The sequence below is a fragment of the Aricia agestis genome, chromosome 15 (genome assembly GCF_905147365.1).
Source record: "Aricia agestis chromosome 15, ilAriAges1.1, whole genome shotgun sequence".
Lineage (NCBI taxonomy): Eukaryota > Metazoa > Arthropoda > Insecta > Lepidoptera > Lycaenidae > Aricia > Aricia agestis.
Window position 1 is genome coordinate 3,275,652 of NC_056420.1, and position 20,883 is coordinate 3,296,534.

The 20,883-nt window shown below is 36.9% G+C and overlaps 1 protein-coding gene across 1 annotated transcript; it reads right to left on the reverse strand.

The window, feature by feature from the left end:
* Positions 1–558: 558 nt before the first annotated feature.
* On the reverse strand, positions 559–19,041 carry LOC121734442 (mucin-2-like). Its single transcript, XM_042125054.1, has 5 exons — positions 18,712–19,041; positions 10,737–14,472; positions 3,547–3,588; positions 3,011–3,351; positions 559–2,426 (listed from the first exon to the last, which is right to left on the reverse strand). The coding sequence occupies exons 1-5, from the start codon at positions 19,039–19,041 to the stop codon at positions 702–704; spliced, it is 6,174 nt and encodes a 2,057-aa protein (XP_041980988.1). The 3' UTR covers positions 559–701.
* Between the last annotated feature and the right edge of the window lie 1,842 nt (positions 19,042–20,883).

Here is a 20,883-nt window from a genome sequence, read left to right on the forward strand (position 1 = left end):
CCCTTATTTCATATAAGAAAAAAAAAAACAATTAGTATGTTAAGGATAAATAATAATAAAAAAATTAGAATAAGTATATTTTAGTGTTGTATGATTAATGTTGTGTGTACACTGTGAGGTTGCTAACTATGTCATATTTCTCTAATCGTGAAAACCTGTCATTGGCTTTCTTTTTCTATAATGTTGTTTCTATTGTATTGTAATTTAAAGCTGTTGGTTTTCCAAAATAAATAAATAAATAAATATAGTTAAAAACGTATAACAAAGATTTTAACTTATTATATTTTAGATATACCTAGTTGAAATTGGAAAAAGGCGATGCGATGCGATTAATTTTAATATTATCATAGTAAAAAGAGGGGAAGTAAGTTATCTTCATACAAAGGCACCGCGCGCGGCTTGTATGTGTGCGCCATAGTATCAATGCGTCACCACGTACGGTACACAACAAAATCTCGGCGTTACGAGCCTAGTAAAACTGGCCGAGATTTTGTTGTGTGCCGTACGTGGCGACGCATTGATACTATGGCGCACACATACAAGCCGCGCGCGGTGACTTTGTATGAAGATAACTTACTTCCCCTCCTTTTACTATGGTTATTATCGTCTCGTCACTTTTTCAGATATAGATCTAAACTCTACAATACGTAATTTATTGATTCATTAATGAATGGAATGGATTTAAAATAGTATTGTTAATATTATGGATAATATGCGGGGTTATGGTACGTAGTCTTGACTCTTGGTATTATGTTCGAGGGTTCTTCGTCGTCATCAATCAATATGAGGCTGGAGTCTCGTCTTTTGATCTTGCCACAATGGTACGCTGATGCTGCGGTCACTGAGAGGACCACCACTGAACCCACCACCACCATCGTTATTGTAAATGCATTCCAGAATTCAGACCCTCGGCTACCTTCAGAATCAGGCGCAGGCAATGGTTCTGGTTCTGGTATGGTCTCTGGTTCTGAATCAGGTCCTGGTTCAGGTTCTACCCCAGGTTCTGGTTCTGAATCCGTTTCCAGTTCAGACTCTGGTTCCTGTTCAAGCTCTGGTTCCGGTTCTGGCCCAGGTTCTGGTTCTGGCTCAGGCTCAAGTTCAGGTTCTGGTTCTATTTCCGGTTCTGGTTGTGGTTCTGGTTCCGGTTCTGGTCGTGGTTCTGGTTCAGGTTCCGGTTCAGGACCTGGTTCAGGACCTGGTTCAGGTTCTGGTTCTTGTTCTGGTTCAAGTTCCGATTCTGGTTCTGGTTGCAGTTCAGATTCTGGTTCTAGTTCCGATTCTGGTTCTGGCTCAGGCTCAAGTTCAGGTTCTGGTTCTCTTTCCGGTTCTGGTTGGGCTTCTGGTTCCGGTTCTGGCTCAGGTTCTGGTTCTGGCTTAGGCTCAAGTTCAGGTTCTGGTTCTATTTCCGGTTCTGGTTGTGGTTCTGGTTCCAGTTCTGGTTCTATTTCCGGTTCTGGTTGTGGTTCTGGTTCAGGTTCCGGTTCTGGTTGTGGTTCTGGTTCAGGTTCCGGTTCTGGTTGTGGTTCTGGTTCAGGTTCTGGTTCCGGTTCTGGTTGTGGTTCTGGTTCAGGTTCCGGTTCTGGTTCAGATTCCGGTTCTGGTTGTGGTTCTGGTTCAGGTTCCGGTTCTGGTTGAGGTTGAGGTTCTGGTTCAGGTTCTGGTTCTGGTTGAGTTTCTGGCTCCGGTTCTGGTTGAGGTTCTGGTTCTGGACCTGGTTGAGGTTCTGGCTCTGGTTCTTGTTCTGGTTCAAGTTCCGATTCTGGTTGCAGTTCAGATTCTGGTTCAAGTTCCGATTCTGGTTCTGGTTCCGGTTCTGGTTCAGGTTCTGGTTGTGACTCCGGCTCGGATTCAGGTTCCGGTTGCTGTTCTGATTCTGGTTCAGGTTCAGGTTGATATTCAGGTTCAGGTTCAAGTTCTGATTCTGATTCTGATTCCGGTTCTGGTTCTGGTTCAGGTTCAACGCCGGGTTCAGACTCAGGATCTGTTTCAGGATTTGACTCTGGTTCGGGATTTGTCTCTTGTTCTGTGTCTGGCTCTGGTTGCAGTTCGGGCGCTGGTTCTGACACGAATTCGGATTCTTCTTCATCGTCGAGTCCTTTGATTTCGAAATAATCTAAATCTTCAGGGCTTCCACTAAGATTTATTTCGTTCAGTGGCCAAATATCTTTGTCCTCAATTGGAATGCGATCTACCGTATTTTGTTTAAGGGTTGACACGTGTGTAGCATCTATGTCGTGACCGAGTTCTTCTGAATACTCAATATTATCTTCGTAATCGGGATTTATCTCAACGACTTCAAAATTTGGGTTTTCATCTGAATCAAGGGTTTTCTGGCCTACTGTTTCATTTTTTTCGTCTTCCCAAGTGAATTGTATATATTCCACTATGATGACGTCATCAGAATAACTGTTTCCTTGCAGTCTTACCTAAAAATAAGCATTACGTATATTATAGTTTGTAAACAAAGCATATATTATGCATATATTTATCTACAGGTAAAACAATATGACATGTAGAAAATATAAAGTATGTCCAATTTCCAAATCCAAAATCTCATAATCATAATATTTTTTTTTAATTAGCCTATGGTGTCCCACTGCTGGGCAAACTCCTCCCCCAGGGTCTTCCATTTTTCCCGCTCCTGCGCCACCGTTGGCCAGCCGAGCTGGTATGCCATCTCCAGCTCATCGCCCCATCTCTTTCTTGGCTGGCCACGGTTGCGTCATAATAGGTTATATTTTTTTTTTCTAGATGACGCCCGCAGCTCCGTACATTTTTCCGACACGAAAAGTCCTTCCCCGGGATAAAAAGTATGTCCTTAGTCCTTACCAAGCTTCAGAAAAATCGGTTCAACGGTTTGATCATGAACAGAGAGACAGACGGATAAACAGACAGACGGACATATTTTGCATTTATAATAATAATATTATTATGGAAGTATGGATTCTAACTTTTAAATATTAAACTAAATATAAAAGCATAACAAACTGAAAAACCATAACCAACTTACATGTCCTTTGAAGTAAAACGTAATAGGTATTGATATGAAATTCCAGCCTTGCTGTTCTTTGTTCTTTTTGTATTCGCTACTAAAGACTAGCGAATTATTCTCGTCTATGATGGAAATTTTAAAACTTCCAACTTCAGATGAGATTTGGAAGTAGACACTCGCTTCAAGTTTTCCAGGCACGAAGTCAAGCGGATAAGAATCGATGCAGCTGTCTTCTGTCGCTTCTATTCCTTGCAAATCTTCACCATAATCTTCATAATTCCTCTGTATCCATTCTGTTTTGCCGCAGCTTTCACCGAAGACTATTTCCACGTTGTCATTACATATAGCTTTCTGGAGCACTAACAAAGTGAATATTAGTCGTAACATTTCATGTCACTGTCGCGTTCAATCGAGATATACACTGCCATTTTTATCATGTTAACATTAAATTGATAGTATCTTTGTAATGTATTTTATTGTCTTGATATCAATAATCTCTAGTTAATTGCTAATGGCTATTGGAATTTTAATACAAAAGAGACTCCGTATTAAACGATTAAATGCTTTTGACGTCCTGCCTGTACCGTAACTCAAAACTGTATAGTTATATTATGTTATCATATTCAAAGCTATATTTAATATATCTATAATATTATGTATGTAGACATTGTTGTTTTATCTCTAAGGTTGGGTTGCACCAGAGGCGTGGTTAAAGTTAAAGTTATGGTTATAGTTAAATATGGCGTCCTTTAGCTTTAACTTTAACCGGAGAAATTCACAGATGTCTGTTGCGTTTATTTTTTATTTAAGCTACAGGTAACGGGATTGAGGGTATAAAAAATTTAATTATCCGAAAAAATAGTCAGGAAAAATATAGCACTGTAAAACATAGTAAATTTTCAGATATACGTATGAGCGGAGGTTAAATATGGTGTCCTTGGACGCCATATTTAAATTTAACCAAAGATTTGACATTTTGCACTGTAGTTATAGTTAAAGTTACAGTTATAGTTAGTTGGTGCAACCCAACCTAAGTAATGTGACGCTTATGTTGTTAGTAAAGGTCCTCTTAGCGTCAAAATGATTCTGAACGGTCTGGCACTTTTTATCTGGTTGGGGAGTTACCGGCATTGCATTAAATGTTGTAAGCTCAAATAATGTTATATTATGAATAGGTGTCAACATAGCATCGAAGGAATTTCGTTTTATGTGTTTGATTGATTTTAATAACTTTGAAATTATATATAAAAATAATATCTTATGTACTTTAATATTGAATAATTATGATAAATAATAAAATATAATAGTTATGTAAATGATCAAAGTTACGATCTATATCCTAGCGCCATCTAGTAACGTTTTTGTAAACAAAGATAAAACGACCACTACAACGATCTTTGTATATTGACACGTTTTATTATATTGATAGCGTTTATTTTGTAACACTCTATAAAGTATAGATGGCGTTTCATAATATAGTTTACCAGAAAAAAATGGTACTTAGGATATATCCTTAAAAATCATAAAATATTACGTATTGCTTTTTATTAATGATTTTTATTTTGTCATGTGATGTCTATGCGGAATGCTCACTTCGATAAGATAAAAACGATCTATAAAGATGTTATTCGACTGGGATGAATTGGTCTACATAATAATAGGCATGATGACTATTTTTTTTTCTTATCGGTAATTGAAAGACACTTAAAAAATAGAAACATCGTTGAAAGAATGACTCTGATAGCTTAAAAATTCACCAAGGTATGACAATTCAAATATCTCAATAAAATGACCTGCCCGAAACGCTCCATACAAAGTACTACGAAAGTATGACGTCAGTCTTGCGTAGTTTGTACGCATCGGGAGACAACTGTGTTCGACAGGTATATTAAATATTCCGTTTATGAAAGTGGTTTCATAACAAAAGTTGCTTTTAATTGGATAAGTTATCGAATTGTATACAAATATTAAGAAATTTAATTGAAAAAAAAATGACTTTAATATCCAACTTTGAAGGCGCATAACAAAAAAAAATACAAATGCTATCAAGCTGAAATTTTGGGAACACTTATTTTTTACCGTGATTTCTTTATTTTATTAACAAAATTCGCTAATCTTTGACCTTGTCATCATCCCTATTATTAAGACCCTTTGTATGATCACAATATTATAATTAGTGTTCAATTGTACCATCGAGGAAGTTGATTCCTATGCAATTGACAGACCAACGTTATTTGGTCGAATATGTTAATTCAATGTTAATTGTGATCTGTCAGCTGGGTTTGACGTAACGCGACCAAACTACTTAGGTCCCCGATTTGCATAGGAATCATCTTCTCTGATAGTACATACTTTAAGTGGATAAGACGATTTTGATAATACCTACTTATTTGTCTTGCTCCTTGTTTTCACATCTTACCCTTTCACATCTGCTGACTAGCGGAGACCTTTCTGTAACTTTTATTGCTGTAATAAATAATACATTTTATAAAAAGGATTAGACAATAATAATAAACACGTATGAGTTTCAACGTATTTGGCTCCGACATATTTTTAATCCGTGATTCCTGAGCCAACTTCTGAGTACTCTTTTCTGACACCTTATATTCTAACTACTATTGCTAATATTATTCTGTCTCTTGTTAGTCCTTTCATGAAACCATCAACTGCTGCCAACATCATCAGTGGGTTAGTTTTAAGTCTCATCTATTATAACTTTGTCTTTTTACGTACTCTGACTGTGTTATATAAATAAATATGAATTTAAAAAGTTAGGGCCTGTTTCACCACTTCCTGATAAAGTGCCGAATAGGCTATTCACAACTTTTTTGACAGATTCTCTGTCAAGTTAATTGGTGGATAGCCTATTCGTCACTTATCAGGAAGTGGTGAAACATGCCCTTAGTCTCGATATAACTCGACAACGCGGGCTGAACTTGGCTGATTTAGTCTTGAAATACTACCGTTCAGATATTCTACTTTAATAATTACTTGTTAAATCTGGCACAAGCTGGACTACATGAGAATATAGGATTTGGTTTTTTTTTATGAAATAAGGGGGCAAACGAGCAAACGGGTCACCTGATGGAAAGCAACTTCCGTCGCCCATGGACACTCGCAGCATCAGAAGAGCTGGAGGTGCGTTGTCGGCCTTTTAAGAGGGGATAGGGTAATAGGGGAGGGTAGGGAAGGGAATAGTTTAGGGGATTGGGCCTCCGGTAAACTCACTCACTCGGCGAAACACGCTGTTTCACGCCGGTTTTCTATGTGAACGTGGTATTTCTCCGGTCGTGCCAGCCCATTCGTGCCGAAGCATGGCTCTCCCACGTATAAAATTTTATAACATTTTTGGAAAAACATTCTTAACCATTGTATATTAACATTTTAGGCGCTTATATATTCGCTACCACGCTGTCGGACCAGGAGACTGCGGAGGATAAATGTGAAGAGGACGAGGAAGACTTCGACGGCTGCTCAGAGCGCCTTTAGGGTCCCCGCAGACTTACAATTTTAAGTTGGCCGACTGTCGTACAAACCACAGAGATAGATCAAGATAGAAGCGCCATGTCGCTCGTGTTCATACAAATTGTAGCGACATGGCGCTTCTATCTTGATCTATTTCTGTGGTTTGTACGATAGTCGGCCATCTTGATATTGTATATCTGCGGGGACCCTTACAGTGAGTATTTAAGATATTATTATTTAAGTAGGCATAACAATTTAACGAGTAGTACGTGCAAAATTTAAGAGTCCTGAAACGGAGCCAAAACTAATATTTATTATCCGCATGCTGAGTCATCTAACTGCTTCTGTGTTACGCATTATCAAAATTGATTCATTAAACTTGATAATGTTATCGGCATATTAATGATAATTGCTTTTCTCATCCAACGTTTGATTGGCAAAACAAAAGAATGTCTAAATAATACAATTATTACCGTTATGTTTACCGTGACGTCAATAATAATATACTCGTTATTCGTTAATCTTTGAATTTGATTATATTATAGCCTATTGTTAAGAGCCCATATGACCCTAACTTGACTACATACTTTAACCTAGATCTCAAAATCTGTAAGGTCTAGAAAACTGATTTTTTGACACAAGTAACTTCAGTTCATAAAGATTAAATGCTCAAGACGAAAACACGATTACTCAAAAAATGCTCGATAGTTTATATACAAAAAACCTTGTTTTAGACACATTTTTGCTTGGATCTTCGAAGTTTGCTGTCTTTTCTTTAATATTTTTTAATATCTAAAAAGGTATTGATAAAACCTTAATTTACTCAAAACACTTTTTTCATAATCATTATAGTTCGTCTTTTATTCAAGTAAAACTAACTCGGCGATGATTCCGCGCCGTCCTTTTTCATCTGGCATATGAAAGACGGACGTGAGTGTGAAGAGAGAAGGAAGATGTTTGATTTTTAGAGTCAGGCGAGCTCTTAAATATGAGCCTATATGATAGTTACTCGAATAGGTTGTGATTTATTTATTTTTTGACGCCCTGTGTGGCTCAGTGGTTGAGCGTGTTGTCAGCGCTCAAGCCAGGGGGTCGCGGGTTCGAATCCCGCCGACGGAACAAAAAAGTTTTCAATGTTCCTGGGTCATGGATGTGTATTAAATGGTCGCTGTTAAGCATTAGTGTCCTAACCCACAATTTTTTTTGTCGTTAAATTTTGAATGCAGTCTTGTTCTAAGTCATCAAAAGAAGATAACTGCATTCATAACTCAATACGTAATTTTTGTGTGGGTTAGTACACGAATGCTTAACAGCGACCATTAATATGTGTATTATATAATAAAAAATCTTAAATATTTGTATAGTATAAAAAATATCAAATATATTTCCGTTGTCTGGTACTCGTAACAGAAGTTCTTCAGGTACTTACCACGGGGCCAGACTGACATGGTGTGAAGCGTCCATAGATATTTTTTATTCTTTACTAGATGATGCCCGCAACTCCGTTGCGCAAAAATGGAACCGTACATTTTTCCGGGATAAAAAGTACCCTATGACCTTTCCCGGAACACAAAGTATCTTCATACCAAATTTCGGCAAAATCGGTTCAGTGGTCGGGGCGTGAAGAGGTAACAGACAGACATACACACTTTCGCATTTATAATATGGAAGTATGGATGCACAATGTTTACAAAAACAAATTTTAATGTTATATTATGCAGTAGCGTACTATGTAAGTTGTAACAGAAAAATAATACTAATAGAGGTTCACTTGACAGAGATTGAATTGGCAGGAAAGGTTTTGGGCTTCTTGTTGGAAAATCGTGACCGAATGCATCGTTCATTGCATTGTCATCATTACGATTCTAATACATATTTTTGGGATTCAAACAAGATTGCATTGTTAACAGTATTCATAACTTAAATAGGTAACAAACATGTGGACAAAACAAACTGAGCGATTTCTATGTTGTCAGCATGAAGATTATGTAAGAAATAAAATATAATTGTGATCGTCTCTAGCAAAATTTTAAAAAGACAAAAGTTCTGGAAAGGCCTCATTAATTCTTTAATCCAAATAATCTAAATGTTGATAACATTGTAATAATCCATCATAGTTCGAAAAACAATTTATGCATATTATTATTTTTGGTTTGTAATATCAGTCGATGTTTATGTCAGAATAATTCGTAAGTTGAATACTTTAATGAGCATAGCAAATTGAAACATACACAAGTATGTTACTTTTATAATTTACGAGCTTTTGCCCGCGGCTTCGCTCGCGTTAAGAAGTATTATTATATACAAACTTTCATCCCCTATTTTAACCCCTTGGGGTTGGAATTTACCAAAATCCTTTCTTAGCGGATGCCTACATCATAACATCTACCTGCATGCAAAATTTCAGCCCGATTGTTCCAGTGGTTTGGGCTGTGCGTTGATAGATCATCATGTCAGTCAGTCACCTTTGAGTTTTGTATAAAGAAGATTACCAACCAACCTTCAAATAGGTATTTTGCTCAAAATAATATGATAACGTGAAAGACGAAAGTTGATCAAAAAGAAATTTATCATTACATATCTCCACTAGATGTCCCGCGCGGCTTCGCCCGCGTAAATTAGGAATTTCACAGAAACCGTACATTTTCGAATAAAATAGCTATAAATACTCCTTTCACGTGGTCCATTATAATTTATACATAACGTTACGTTGAGTATAATACGTGGTCACAATGAAAGTGTTTAGAACTAGCTAGTTAGAAACATCACTAATGAAAACTTTTTTTAAATTAAAATTTTGGAACTCTTTGGTAACATAATCTGGTATATTACATTTATTTGTCACTAGCTGTTGCCCGCAACTTCGTCCGCGTGAATGTATGTTATTAAAATCGAGATTTAGAAAATTGAATACCCATCTACGACTATTTTATTTGGATCTATATTACACTCGAAATTTTTAATTTACATCAAAGACCCAGGAAACTTGAACCTCAGATACTTATCGTTTTGAAAAATCCTTTCTTCGAAGACCGCTTGGCGTGTACAGGGGATGGGGGCCACAGGACAGGGGAAAGGAACTTGTGACGGAGATAGAGGATAGACTTCAGAAGACGGGATTTAATGTACACATATTCGCTTTACGAAGAAGATGAAGATGCGATGAAAGCGTATGAAAATACCACAGAAGAGACCCCTAAGGAAGACTGGACCCACTGCTTTTTCGGTGGTTCCATCGAATGTGACGATGTGTAGAGAGGAACGGAGATTACTTCTAAAAACAATAAAAGTGTTGGCAACTTTCTACATTAAGCCGTTTTTCATTTTCTAAACATTTTCAGTGTTACCTAGGTATTATTAGGTCACAAAATAATATAAACATAGAATGATAAAGATAAAACGAGCAAAACTATAAAGTATAAAATTTGTATTTATTTAGGTGTTATTAAAACAATATGATAATAAATTACTATAACTTATAAATATGAGTATTCTATAGGAAATTAATCTATGAACTAATTATTACTTACATATTATAAAACCTTATAACAATTTTTAGACACAGGTTTTACTTTTAATAAAGACAATTTTTAATTTCTTTAAACTAAATTAATCTAAGTTAGGCCTATTTTACTAAAATATAAATACAATTCACATAAATGAAAATAACAAAAAATAAAGCTACTCATTCATAATTTAGAAAAATCTTTGGTTTTTCCACGTACAGGTTACAAATAATATTAATATTATGTTCTATTACAATACAAGAGTGACGTGGTTGAAATAAACTTTTTTGATAGAAAGTAAAGTTGTTGACAAGAATTATGATGATGAAATCTGTATAAAAATGGCCAATGATAATAATCGTGATGACTGTGGCCAGGCTGACGTTGTTTTGTTGTAAATTATAGTACCTAATTAATAACCTCAATAATACGTCATTTTAGGTGCTTAATTTAAATTGGCCTTCTAATAAAAGAATTACACACGGTGCTGCTCGCCAGTTCTGATATGCTGGAACTTGGCTTGACACGCTACCGCGTGTCTAGATTACTGCTTAAACCATACACCCTAGGTAAAGTTAATGGTCTAGGTAGACTTTCTATGTCTACATCAACTATTGTCGAATTCCTTCGTCTACTTCTGCCAATGAAGAAGCAAGTGCAGGCTGATATAATAAATAATAACAAAATTAGTAAAATAAGCATAGATATAGTAAGCGCGTTCCAAAACCCGGCTTGAATCGGACTTGTATTAAGGTCATCTGTAGTGGACGCACTTGTAGTAATGTCGAAATCTGTATAATCAGTTGTAGTGTCATGGTTCGGCGGTGAAGTTTGATCAGTTTGATATTTAGATGTTTCTGAAGTGCTAGGGGCTTGGGTACTTGTGTCTGGATCTACAGTTGCAACTGAAGCAGTATTATCTGTCTCAGTATTATCATTTTGTGATGTCGAAGTGTCTGTAGGTATATCGGTGAGCATCGAAGTTGTAGTTGTCGCTTCAAGAGTAGACTCTGTTGTTGTAGGCTCTAACGTAGTTTCTGTTGTTGTGTCAAGAGTAGACTCCATTGTTGTAGGCTCCGTAGTCGTAGGGTCTGAAGTAGTCTCTGTTGTTGTGTCAGAAGAAGACTCTGTTGTTGTAGGCTCCGTAGTCGTAGGGTCTGAAGTAGTCTCTGTTGTTGTGTCAGGAGTAGACTCCGTTGTTGTAGGCTCTGATGTTGTTTCTGTTGTTATGTCAGAAGTAGATTCTGTAGTTGTAGCCTCTGAAGTAGTCTCTGTTGTTGTGTCAGGAGTTGACTCTGTTGTTGTAGGCTCTGACGCTGTTTCTGTAGTTGTGTCAGCGGTTGTTTCTGTAGTTGTAGGCTCTGACGTAGTTTCTGTCGTTATGTCAGGAGTTGACTCTGTGGTAGTAGGCTCTGAAGTAGTTTCTGTCGTTATGTCAGGAGTAGACTCTGTTGTTGTAGGCTCTGAAGTAGTTTCTGTTGTTGTGTCAGGAGTTGAATCTGTGGTTGTAGGCTCTAAAGTAGTTTCCGTCGTTGTATCAGGAGTTGACTCCGTGGTTGTAAGCTCTGACGTAGTTTCTGTAGTTATGTCAGCGGTTGTTTCTTTAGTTGTAAGCTCTGACGTAGTTTCTGTCGTTGTATCAGGAGTTGACTCCGTGGTTGTAAGGTTTGACGTAGTTTCTGTAGTAATGTCAGTAGTTGACTCTGTGGTTGTAGGCTCTGAAGTAGTTTCTGTCGTTATGTCAGGAGTTGACTCTGTGGTTGTAGGCTCTGAAGTAGTTTCTGTCGTTATGTCAGGAGTAGACTCTGTTGTTGTAGGCTCTGAAGTAGTTTCCGTTGTTATAGCAGGAGTTGACTCTGTTGTTGTAGGCTCTGACGTAGTTTCTGTTGTTGTGTCAGGAGTAAATTCCGTTGTTGTAGGCTCTGACGTATTTTCTGTTGTCGTGTAAGTAGTTGACTCTGTGGTTGTAGGCTCTGACGTAGTTTCTGTTGTTGTGTCAGGAGTTGAATCTGTGGTTGTAGGCTCTATAGTAGTTTCCGTCGTTGTATCAGGAGTTGACTCCGTGGTTGTAAGCTCTGACGTAGTTTCTGTAGTTATGTCAGCGGTTGTTTCTTTAGTTGTAAGCTCTGACGTAGTTTCTGTCGTTGTATCAAGAGTTGACTCCGTGGTTGTAAGGTTTGACGTAGTTTCTGTAGTAATGTCAGTAGTTGACTCTGTGGTTGTAGGCTCTGAAGTAGTTTCTGTCGTTATGTCAGGAGTTGACTCTGTGGTAGTAGGCTCTGAAGTAGTTTCTGTCGTTATGTCAGGAGTAGACTCTGTTGTTGTAGGCTCTGAAGTAGTTTCTGTTGTTGTGTCAGGAGTTGAATCTGTGGTTGTAGGCTCTAAAGTAGTTTCCGTCGTTGTATCAGGAGTTGACTCCGTGGTTGTAAGCTCTGACGTAGTTTCTGTAGTTATGTCAGCGGTTGTTTCTTTAGTTGTAAGCTCTGACGTAGTTTCTGTCGTTGTATCAGGAGTTGACTCCGTGGTTGTAAGGTTTGACGTAGTTTCTGTAGTAATGTCAGCGGTTGTTTCTGTAGTTGTAGGCTCTGACGTAGTTTCTTTCGTTGTGTTGGAAGTAGACTCCGTTGCTATAGGCTCTGATGTTGTTTCTGTAGTTGTGCCAGCGGTTGTCTCTGTAGCTGTAGGCTCTGACGTAGTTTCTGTCGTTGTGTTGGGAGTAGACTCCGTTGTTGTAGGCTCTGATGTTGTTTCTGTAGTTGTGCCAGCGGTTGTTTCTGTAGTTGTAGGCTCTGACGTAGTTTCTGTTGTTGTGTCAGGAGTAGATTCCGTTGTTGTAGGCTCTGACGTATTTTCTGTTGTCGTGTAAGTAGTTGACTCTGTGGTTGTAGGCTCTGACGTAGTTTCTGTTGTTGTGTCAGGAGTAGATTCTGTGTTTGTAGGCTCTGAAGTAGTTTCTGTCGTTGTATCAGGAGTTGACTCCGTGGTTGTAAGCTCTGACGTAGTTTCTGTAGTTATGTTAGGAGTTGACTCTGTGGTTGTAGACTCTGAAGTAGTTTCTGTCGTAATGTCAATAGGTGACTCTGTGGTTGTAGGCTCCGAAGTAGTTTCTGTCGTTATGTCAGAAGTTGACTCTGTGGGTGTAGGCTCTGAAGTAGTTTCTGTTGTTGTGTCAGGAGTTGACTCTGTGGTTGTAGGCTCTAAAGTAGTTACCGTCGTTGTATCAGGAGTTGACTCCGTGGTTGTAAGCTCTGACGTAGTTTCTGTAGTTATGTCAGCGGTTGTTTCTTTAGTTGTAAGCTCTGACGTAGTTTCTGTCGTTGTATCAGGAGTTGACTCCGTGGTTGTAAGGTTTGACGTAGTTTCTGTAGTAATGTCAGTAGTTGACTCTGTGGTTGTAGGCTCTGAAGTAGTTTCTGTCGTTATGTCAGGAGTTGACTCTGTGGTTGTAGGCTCTGAAGTAGTTTCTGTCGTTATGTCAGGAGTAGACTCTGTTGTTGTAGGCTCTGAAGTAGTTTCCGTTGTTATAGCAGGAGTTGACTCTGTTGTTGTAGGCTCTGACGTAGTTTCTGTTGTTGTGCCAGCGGTTGTTTCTGTACTTGTAGGCTCTGACGTAGTTTCTGTTGTTGTGTCAGGAGTAGATTCCGTTGTTGTAGGCTCTGACGTATTTTCTGTTGTCGTGTAAGTAGTAGACTCTGTGGTTGTAGGCTCTGACGTAGTTTCTGTTGTTGTGTCAGGAGTAGACTCTGTGTTTGTAGGCTCTGAAGTAGTTTCTGTCGTTGTGTCAGGAGTTGACTCCGTGGTTGTAAGCTCTGACGTAGTTTCTGTTGTTATGTCAGGAGTTAACTCTGTGGTTGTAGGCTCTGAAGTAGTTTCTGTTGTTGTATAAGCGGTTGTGCCTGTAGTTGTAGGCTCTGAAGTAGTTTCTGTCGTTATGCCAGGAGTTGACTCTGTGGTTGTAGGCTCTGAAGTAGTTTCTGTCGTTATGTCAGGAGTTGACTCTGTGGTTATAGGCTCCGAAGTAGTTTCTGTCATTATGTCAGGAGTTGACTCTGTGGCTGTAGGCTCTGAAGTAGTTTCTGTTGTTGTGTCAGGAATGGATTCCGTTGTTGTGGGCTCTGACGTATTTTCTGTTGTTGTATCAGTAGTTGACTCTGTGGTTGTAGGCTCTAAAGTAGTTTCTGTCGTTATGTCAGTAGTTGACTCTGTGGTTGTAGGCTCTGAAGTAGTTTCTGTCGTTATGTCAGGAGTTGACTCTGTGTTTGTAGGCTCTGAAGTAGTTTTTGTCGTTGTGTCAGGAGTTGACTCAATGGTCGTAGGTTCTGTTGTTGTTGGCTCTGAAGTTTCTTCCGTCGTAGTTGGAGTTGTAATTTCTGTTGTTACTTCACTAGTGATGGTTGTTGTTGTATCTTGGTAAATAGTACATTCACTTTCAGGTATAGAAGGTGGTATGTACCTAATTGAGTCAATCAGGACGACGGTGTTAGCGGCTGCCTGACCCAATAATGTTACCTGAAATGATAAGGAGGATAAGATATTTGCGTTGACAATGATTGAAATGTTTGATTGAAATAACGTACTATTTGTAAAACATTAAAAATTGCTCCAATTTTAATGTCCTACTTTAGATTTATCATCTGAGAGTAGGGAATGCTTGTACGCTAAGAAACTTGGAAAAATTGCCCAGAAAATATTACTATTATAATACTTTGGACATACTTTGAGACTAATAACTTGTATAATATAATTATTGTTTAATTTGAATGATGATGAGTAGATTTTGAATATGAATATTGTTATTGATTTGCGTAGAGAATTGAAAAAATAATTAACAGGTACGTTGTTTTTTTTTTGTTCGTATTGCTAATAAGAACAATATTACTTGTCTTTTCGTTGCAGCAAAATATATTCGGATACTATTTTAAAGAATTAGATTGTTTCATAATAATTTCATAATCATGGAGCACGTTTATAACAGAAAATTGTGCCTATGATTAAAAAATAGTTAAGCTTGAGACTTGAGTATAAACATCAATGGTTTAGTTAAGGCGTCGCTTTATCTAAAATTATTATAAAATTAACCCTGAATTTAGGGATTAGGTAAAAATACCATATTGTTTGGAACATAATTAATTCATATTTATTCTATCAGCAATAATATAATTATTTGACTACTTCATCTTTCTTCGTAATGACATTTACATAATACTATCAGAGAAATTGATACCTTACTAGGCAGATGGGGGATCTACGTAGTTTAGACGCGTTACGTCAAACCCAGCCGACAGATCATAATTAACATTGGATTGGCATAATCCGACCAAATTACGTTGGTCTGCCTAGGAATCAGTTTCCTTGATGGTACAATTGTAAATTCATACGCATTATTTACTTCAAGACTATTTCATATTCTCATTTACGTTCTTGGAGAAGGCTTTAGCTTTTATTATGTCCTATAATACATACTGTTTTCAGCTTATCTTATAATCCAATAGGTATGTAGCATAACTATTCTAGGATTTAAACTATTTCCTACTCAACACTATATCATTGATATTCTATTTGTTATCAATTTAATCTTCAGTTAATCAGTAATCTAGGGGTAGGATTAGGCTACTGTTTTGTTAAATATTTTAAATATGTAAAGATAAAAAATATATCGTGACCTAGTTCAAAAATTATCTGTTGAATCTTAAATTAGCTTCATTTTTATTTTACGACAGTGTTTTTTAGTGTTTGTCAGTGTTTTTCATCTGAGTGATTTTTATGCTCAATCACAATTCTTCATGCTCCTTTTTAGGGTCCTGTTTTTACCCAAAGCGTAAAAACAGGACCCTATTACTGAGACTTCGATTTCTGTCCGTCTGTCTGCAGGCTGTAACTCAAGAACTGCTATAGCTAGACTTCTGAAATTTCCACTGATTGTCTATTTCTATTGCCGCTATAACAACAAATACTAAAAACGAAATAAAATTATTATTTAACGGTGTCTCATACAACAAACGTGATTTTTTTGCTCTATAATCTATATCAATAATGGCAACAGGTAGGTACTTGCATTTTTCTCATACTCTTTAGTTATATTATGTGTACTTTAATATTTAATAATAATAAAAAAATTAAAGGGGGCATATAAAAAACAATTTTTGGCCTACTTTGGCTCTATAATGGTACGGAACGCACTTGGCCGATTATTAATCGTTCAAGCTATTAAATTGATTACAGAATTTATTACTTTATAGCTTATAATTAACTATATTTTTGACGTGGGAGAGCTATGCTTCGGCACGGATGGGCCGGCTCGACCGGAGAGATACCACGTCATCACAGAAAACCGGCATGAAACAGCGCTTCCGCTGTGTTTCGCCGAGTAAGTGAGTTTACCGGAGGCCTAATCCCCTACCCTTTTCCTTTCCCTACCCTCCCCTATTTCCTTCCGTACCCTCCCCTATTCCCTTCCCTACCCTCCCTTATTATCACTATCACTAAAATACAAACCCGCAACCCCGTTTTCGGCGCAAGGCGGAGTTGCGGGCGTCCTCTAGTAATAAATAAAAACCTGAACTACATTTTGGTTTAAAATGAGAAACAAAAGAATTACATCTCGTTATATTTTGATTAATTATTATATAGTAAATAACTCTCATCAGCCACACTAATATTTTAAATTAGAAAGGGTAAGTGTCTGTCTGTTACCTCTTCACGTCCAAACTGCTGAACAGATTTTACACGTGGGACGTGCCGCGTGCGGCGTGTCCGAGCATGGACAGCGCTAGCAGTGCGGTGGGAGGGGACTGCAAGCCGAAGACAATATAACGTAATATGGATTTATAATACTTTTTTTTGTTATGCTTACATTTTTGGTCAATCGTAGTGATTTATTTGGACAGAAATATCGCTTAACGCATTGACTTGCTTGCTAGGATTTGGTGATCATTTGCTATAGTAGGGGAGGGGAAGGTGCTATTTTTGTAGTCACTCGAGCGTCATGGAGACCTAGTAGATTTTTTACATTACTTAGTTAAAATTGATATAAAAATAATAAGAGCGTTTTTTATTTAAGCGGTGGGTTCAGAAACTGCAGCCATTTTAAAGTTTTGAAAAAGAAAATATATTCACAAAATTGCTTATTTAGGTAAATTATAAATATATTTAAGACAAGAAGGATTAAATCATTTAGTTTAGTTTAGTGCAAAATAAAATATCTGCGAAGCTTAGCTCGGAAAATATGAAGCTTTATTTTTTTATATTTTAAAATGTCCCTACAGGCTTATGTGACCTTTGAATCGTCAGTGCTACCACGTGAGAAATCTGATTTCTGTACCATGACAACTAGACACATGTCGGAAGCCTATTATACAAGCTTAATCTGACACGCCAGCTAATCCCGAAATCCCCTCTTCCCCTCCCCAACTACTATATTTGGCGTTTGATTACAATTTGAAGTGTAGCCGCGACTAAAATAACATATTTTTATGCAAAATGGGTATTTATCATGAATTATTTAAATACAATTTTTGAAAGTCCTAAGAACGTTAACTTTAACTACAATGCAAAATGTCAAATCTTTGGTTAAAGTCAAAAATGGACTCCATATTTACTTAACCATAACCTTAGAGCTCGACAAGGCTTTAAATGCACGTGGTGAAAAAAGGAACTAACGCTGTCATCATACAAAAACGCCATTTTTGTCAGTTCTCCTTTACCAGCAGCGGCCCCGCTGTTCGCCCACGTTCATTTAAAGCCTTGTCGGACCAGCAACGTCTTATGTCAAATTCTGCGGTCAAAGTTAAGGTTAAAGTTAAATTAGCCTTAACCATAACCATAACTTTGACCATAACCTTGACCTTAACTTTAACTTTAACCACGCCTCTGGTGCAACCCACCCTTAGACTAAAGTAACTAGAATAGCTAGTAGTATTATGAGAAATGAAACGGCGTAAAAACTAGAATAGCTAGTAGTTCAATTTTAGACTTTATTTTGTTGGTGTTAAGTAATTATTTTTGGTGAACAAGCTTAGGGTATCAGAGCATTTTATGGTGGTCATTATATATTTTGTTCCCTTACTATATCAATGACAGTTGTTGTCGAGAGTTAATTGTTTACTAAATTATTATCACATTAATTCCAAGATAAACAACGTGAAATAATATAACTATTAGATTTTGAATTTTAAAACTTAACTCACTTAAGGCCCTTCCCCTACGGAGATACCGTAATTTACCGTATTTAGAGCCTTCTAAACTCATAATTTGAAAGCTACAAAGTCATAATCAAAATACAGCAATAATCTTCAGTATATCAACATTCCTTTCTCCGTTTTAAAATTTCTATTTTGGTTTATAGCATTAGCTCATTATATCAGCTTCCAAAGTAATACCAATTTATTAAAATTGAAGCGCACTTTCAGCATCTCCCTAGTATTTACAAATTACATTTATTTGAAACACACGACATTAGATAGACAATTACATTAACTACATATTCCCCGTTTTAATTTTTTTAGATTAAGATAAGTAAAAAAAAATAGGATTTTTGTGCGATCTCGGCAACGCATCAAATGTATGGTCAAGGTCATTTGCTCGGGGGATGACCTTAATTTAGTTTTATTTTATAAACTATAGACACGAATTCTTATAAAGAACTTATCAAAGAGAGCGCAAGAGAACTTCGTGTCTTTGCCATTAAGGAATTAAGCATAGTTAAAAAAAAGTAATACTTAAAAAGATATGATACAAAATTCAACTTACATATCCATCGTAAGATCCGGATCCTCCTAAATTCAGCCTCTCATTCATCCATCCTCCGACGAAATCCGCCGCCGAAGTTATAATCAGCCTTTCGGCGACCGTCCCATCGTTTCCATTGGGATTCACCTGACTGACGATGATAGTAATCTGGCTGGTCGTCGGCGCAGGTTCCATGTACATATTTATTTCGACCACACCAGTCGAGGACATAGGGAACGCGAAAGATGAAGTACAGCTTAGCGTCGAAGTCGGAGAGATGAACAAGGAGCTGCCATTGTGGGGACTGTCCAAGCTAATCGACTCGTAGCTCCCCCAAATCCAAGACGGCATGGCCCCGGACGAACAAATGCCTTGCTCGTTCGCAAAAGCACTGTCAAAATCATTCTCAAAGTCAAAAATAACACAGTCGTCACAAACAACACTACCGCACAACAGGAAAAAAAGCCAACGACAGTTCAGCATTTTCTGACGGCCGATAACGTTTATAGTTTGGACACATCCAATTATGATAAATGTCGAATTTCTATGATCGTGAGTAAATGTATAATACGTATTCTATACTGCCTGGCTGCTTGGTATTTTCGCTGATAAAAAAATATCGATTTTTAATTACCAAACGTTTATCGATTTTATTTCGATCAAGGAAAAGCCTACGCACTCGTTCAAGTTCAATCTTAATTTTAATTTTTTCTTGTTTAATAATATATTTGTGAAGTTAAATTTTAGGGCCTTTCAGTTATTTTTGTAGACCTTTTTAAATTATTATTTTAGTAACTCATGTTGCGTTTAAGGTATTGTTTGTGGATTTAATTACTTTTTAAAGGTCTTTTGTTGAAGGTAGGATATATTAAAATGTCTTGTAAATACATTTTTTTGATGCCTAATTAATATTTTTTTACTTTTCATAAATTAGGTATATGTAGAGTAGACAATCAAATGGTCTTTTTCTTTAATTTTTATATCTAATATGAGCTGTTGCTCGCGACTTCGTCCGCGGCAATATAATAATTTGTCAGCAGGCTGTTACATCTCAAGAAACGCGCTAGCTAGATACTCGTAGTTGAAATTACAATACTCAAATGTATTTATACTCACTTGCACAGTCCAGTGTCCACTACGTATATTATATGAAACAAAGTCCCCAGCCACTCTGTCTTTTTCTGCCTATCTGTCTGTTCGCGGTAAACTCAAAATTCACTGCACGGATTTTCATGCAGTTTTCACCAATCGATAGAATAATTCTTTCGGGAGGTTTTGGAATGTAATTAGTTTTGTTTTTGGTGTGAATTTAAGTAAAATATAATAACTTTTTACTCTACTTCTTAGAAAATAACTTTAAATCACCGCATCGTCGTTGTATGTGTGTACCAATAAATGCCATAATTACTCATAATCACTATGTGCGTCCCAAAAATCCAAGGAGTTCCCTCGATTAACGTAAGCATGGTACTAAATTCGGGTTATACCCTATACAACAACAAAATAATTAATAAAATCAGTCAAAAAACGGTGGAATAGTTATAAATTATAATAATCAAAGGTTATGAGGATTATGAGAAATACCAATAATAGGGTCAACATAAAGTGATGATGCATAGCATAATAATTAAAATGATGATGATGATCATCGGAACCACGGTATACTTCGGTGCAAATATACAGACAGACAAATATTGTAAAAATGCTATTTTGGTATATGTACCGTATGTACGAGTACATTCATAATATGCATGTAGTAAAAAACGGTTCTTTCAACATTACAAACAGACACTACAAATTTATTTATAATATTATGTACATATAGATGAGTTATATATTGCAGATTTGGTAGCTGCTAGCGGTTCTTACGTAAAAGAGTTTTGTACAAATTGTTGCCGCCGCCGGGCCGGCCTCTCATAGAAAACAAGCAATGGAACAGCAAAAAATGGAAAGGGCGTAAGCGACAAAATGGTTTTTGTAGCGTAATTTAAAAACCATAAATACATTTCATATAAGCTATGGGCAAATTAAAGTGTATGCTTGAACCAATTTATGTACAAAGAAAGCTTAAATCAATGTTATGGCAAAATAGGAATCGCTTTTTTTACAGAGGTCTTTTTGATTGATTATTCTGTGTTATAAAAGTTGACCAATCGTGTTATACTGTTATACCCATAGGTAATTCAAAAACAA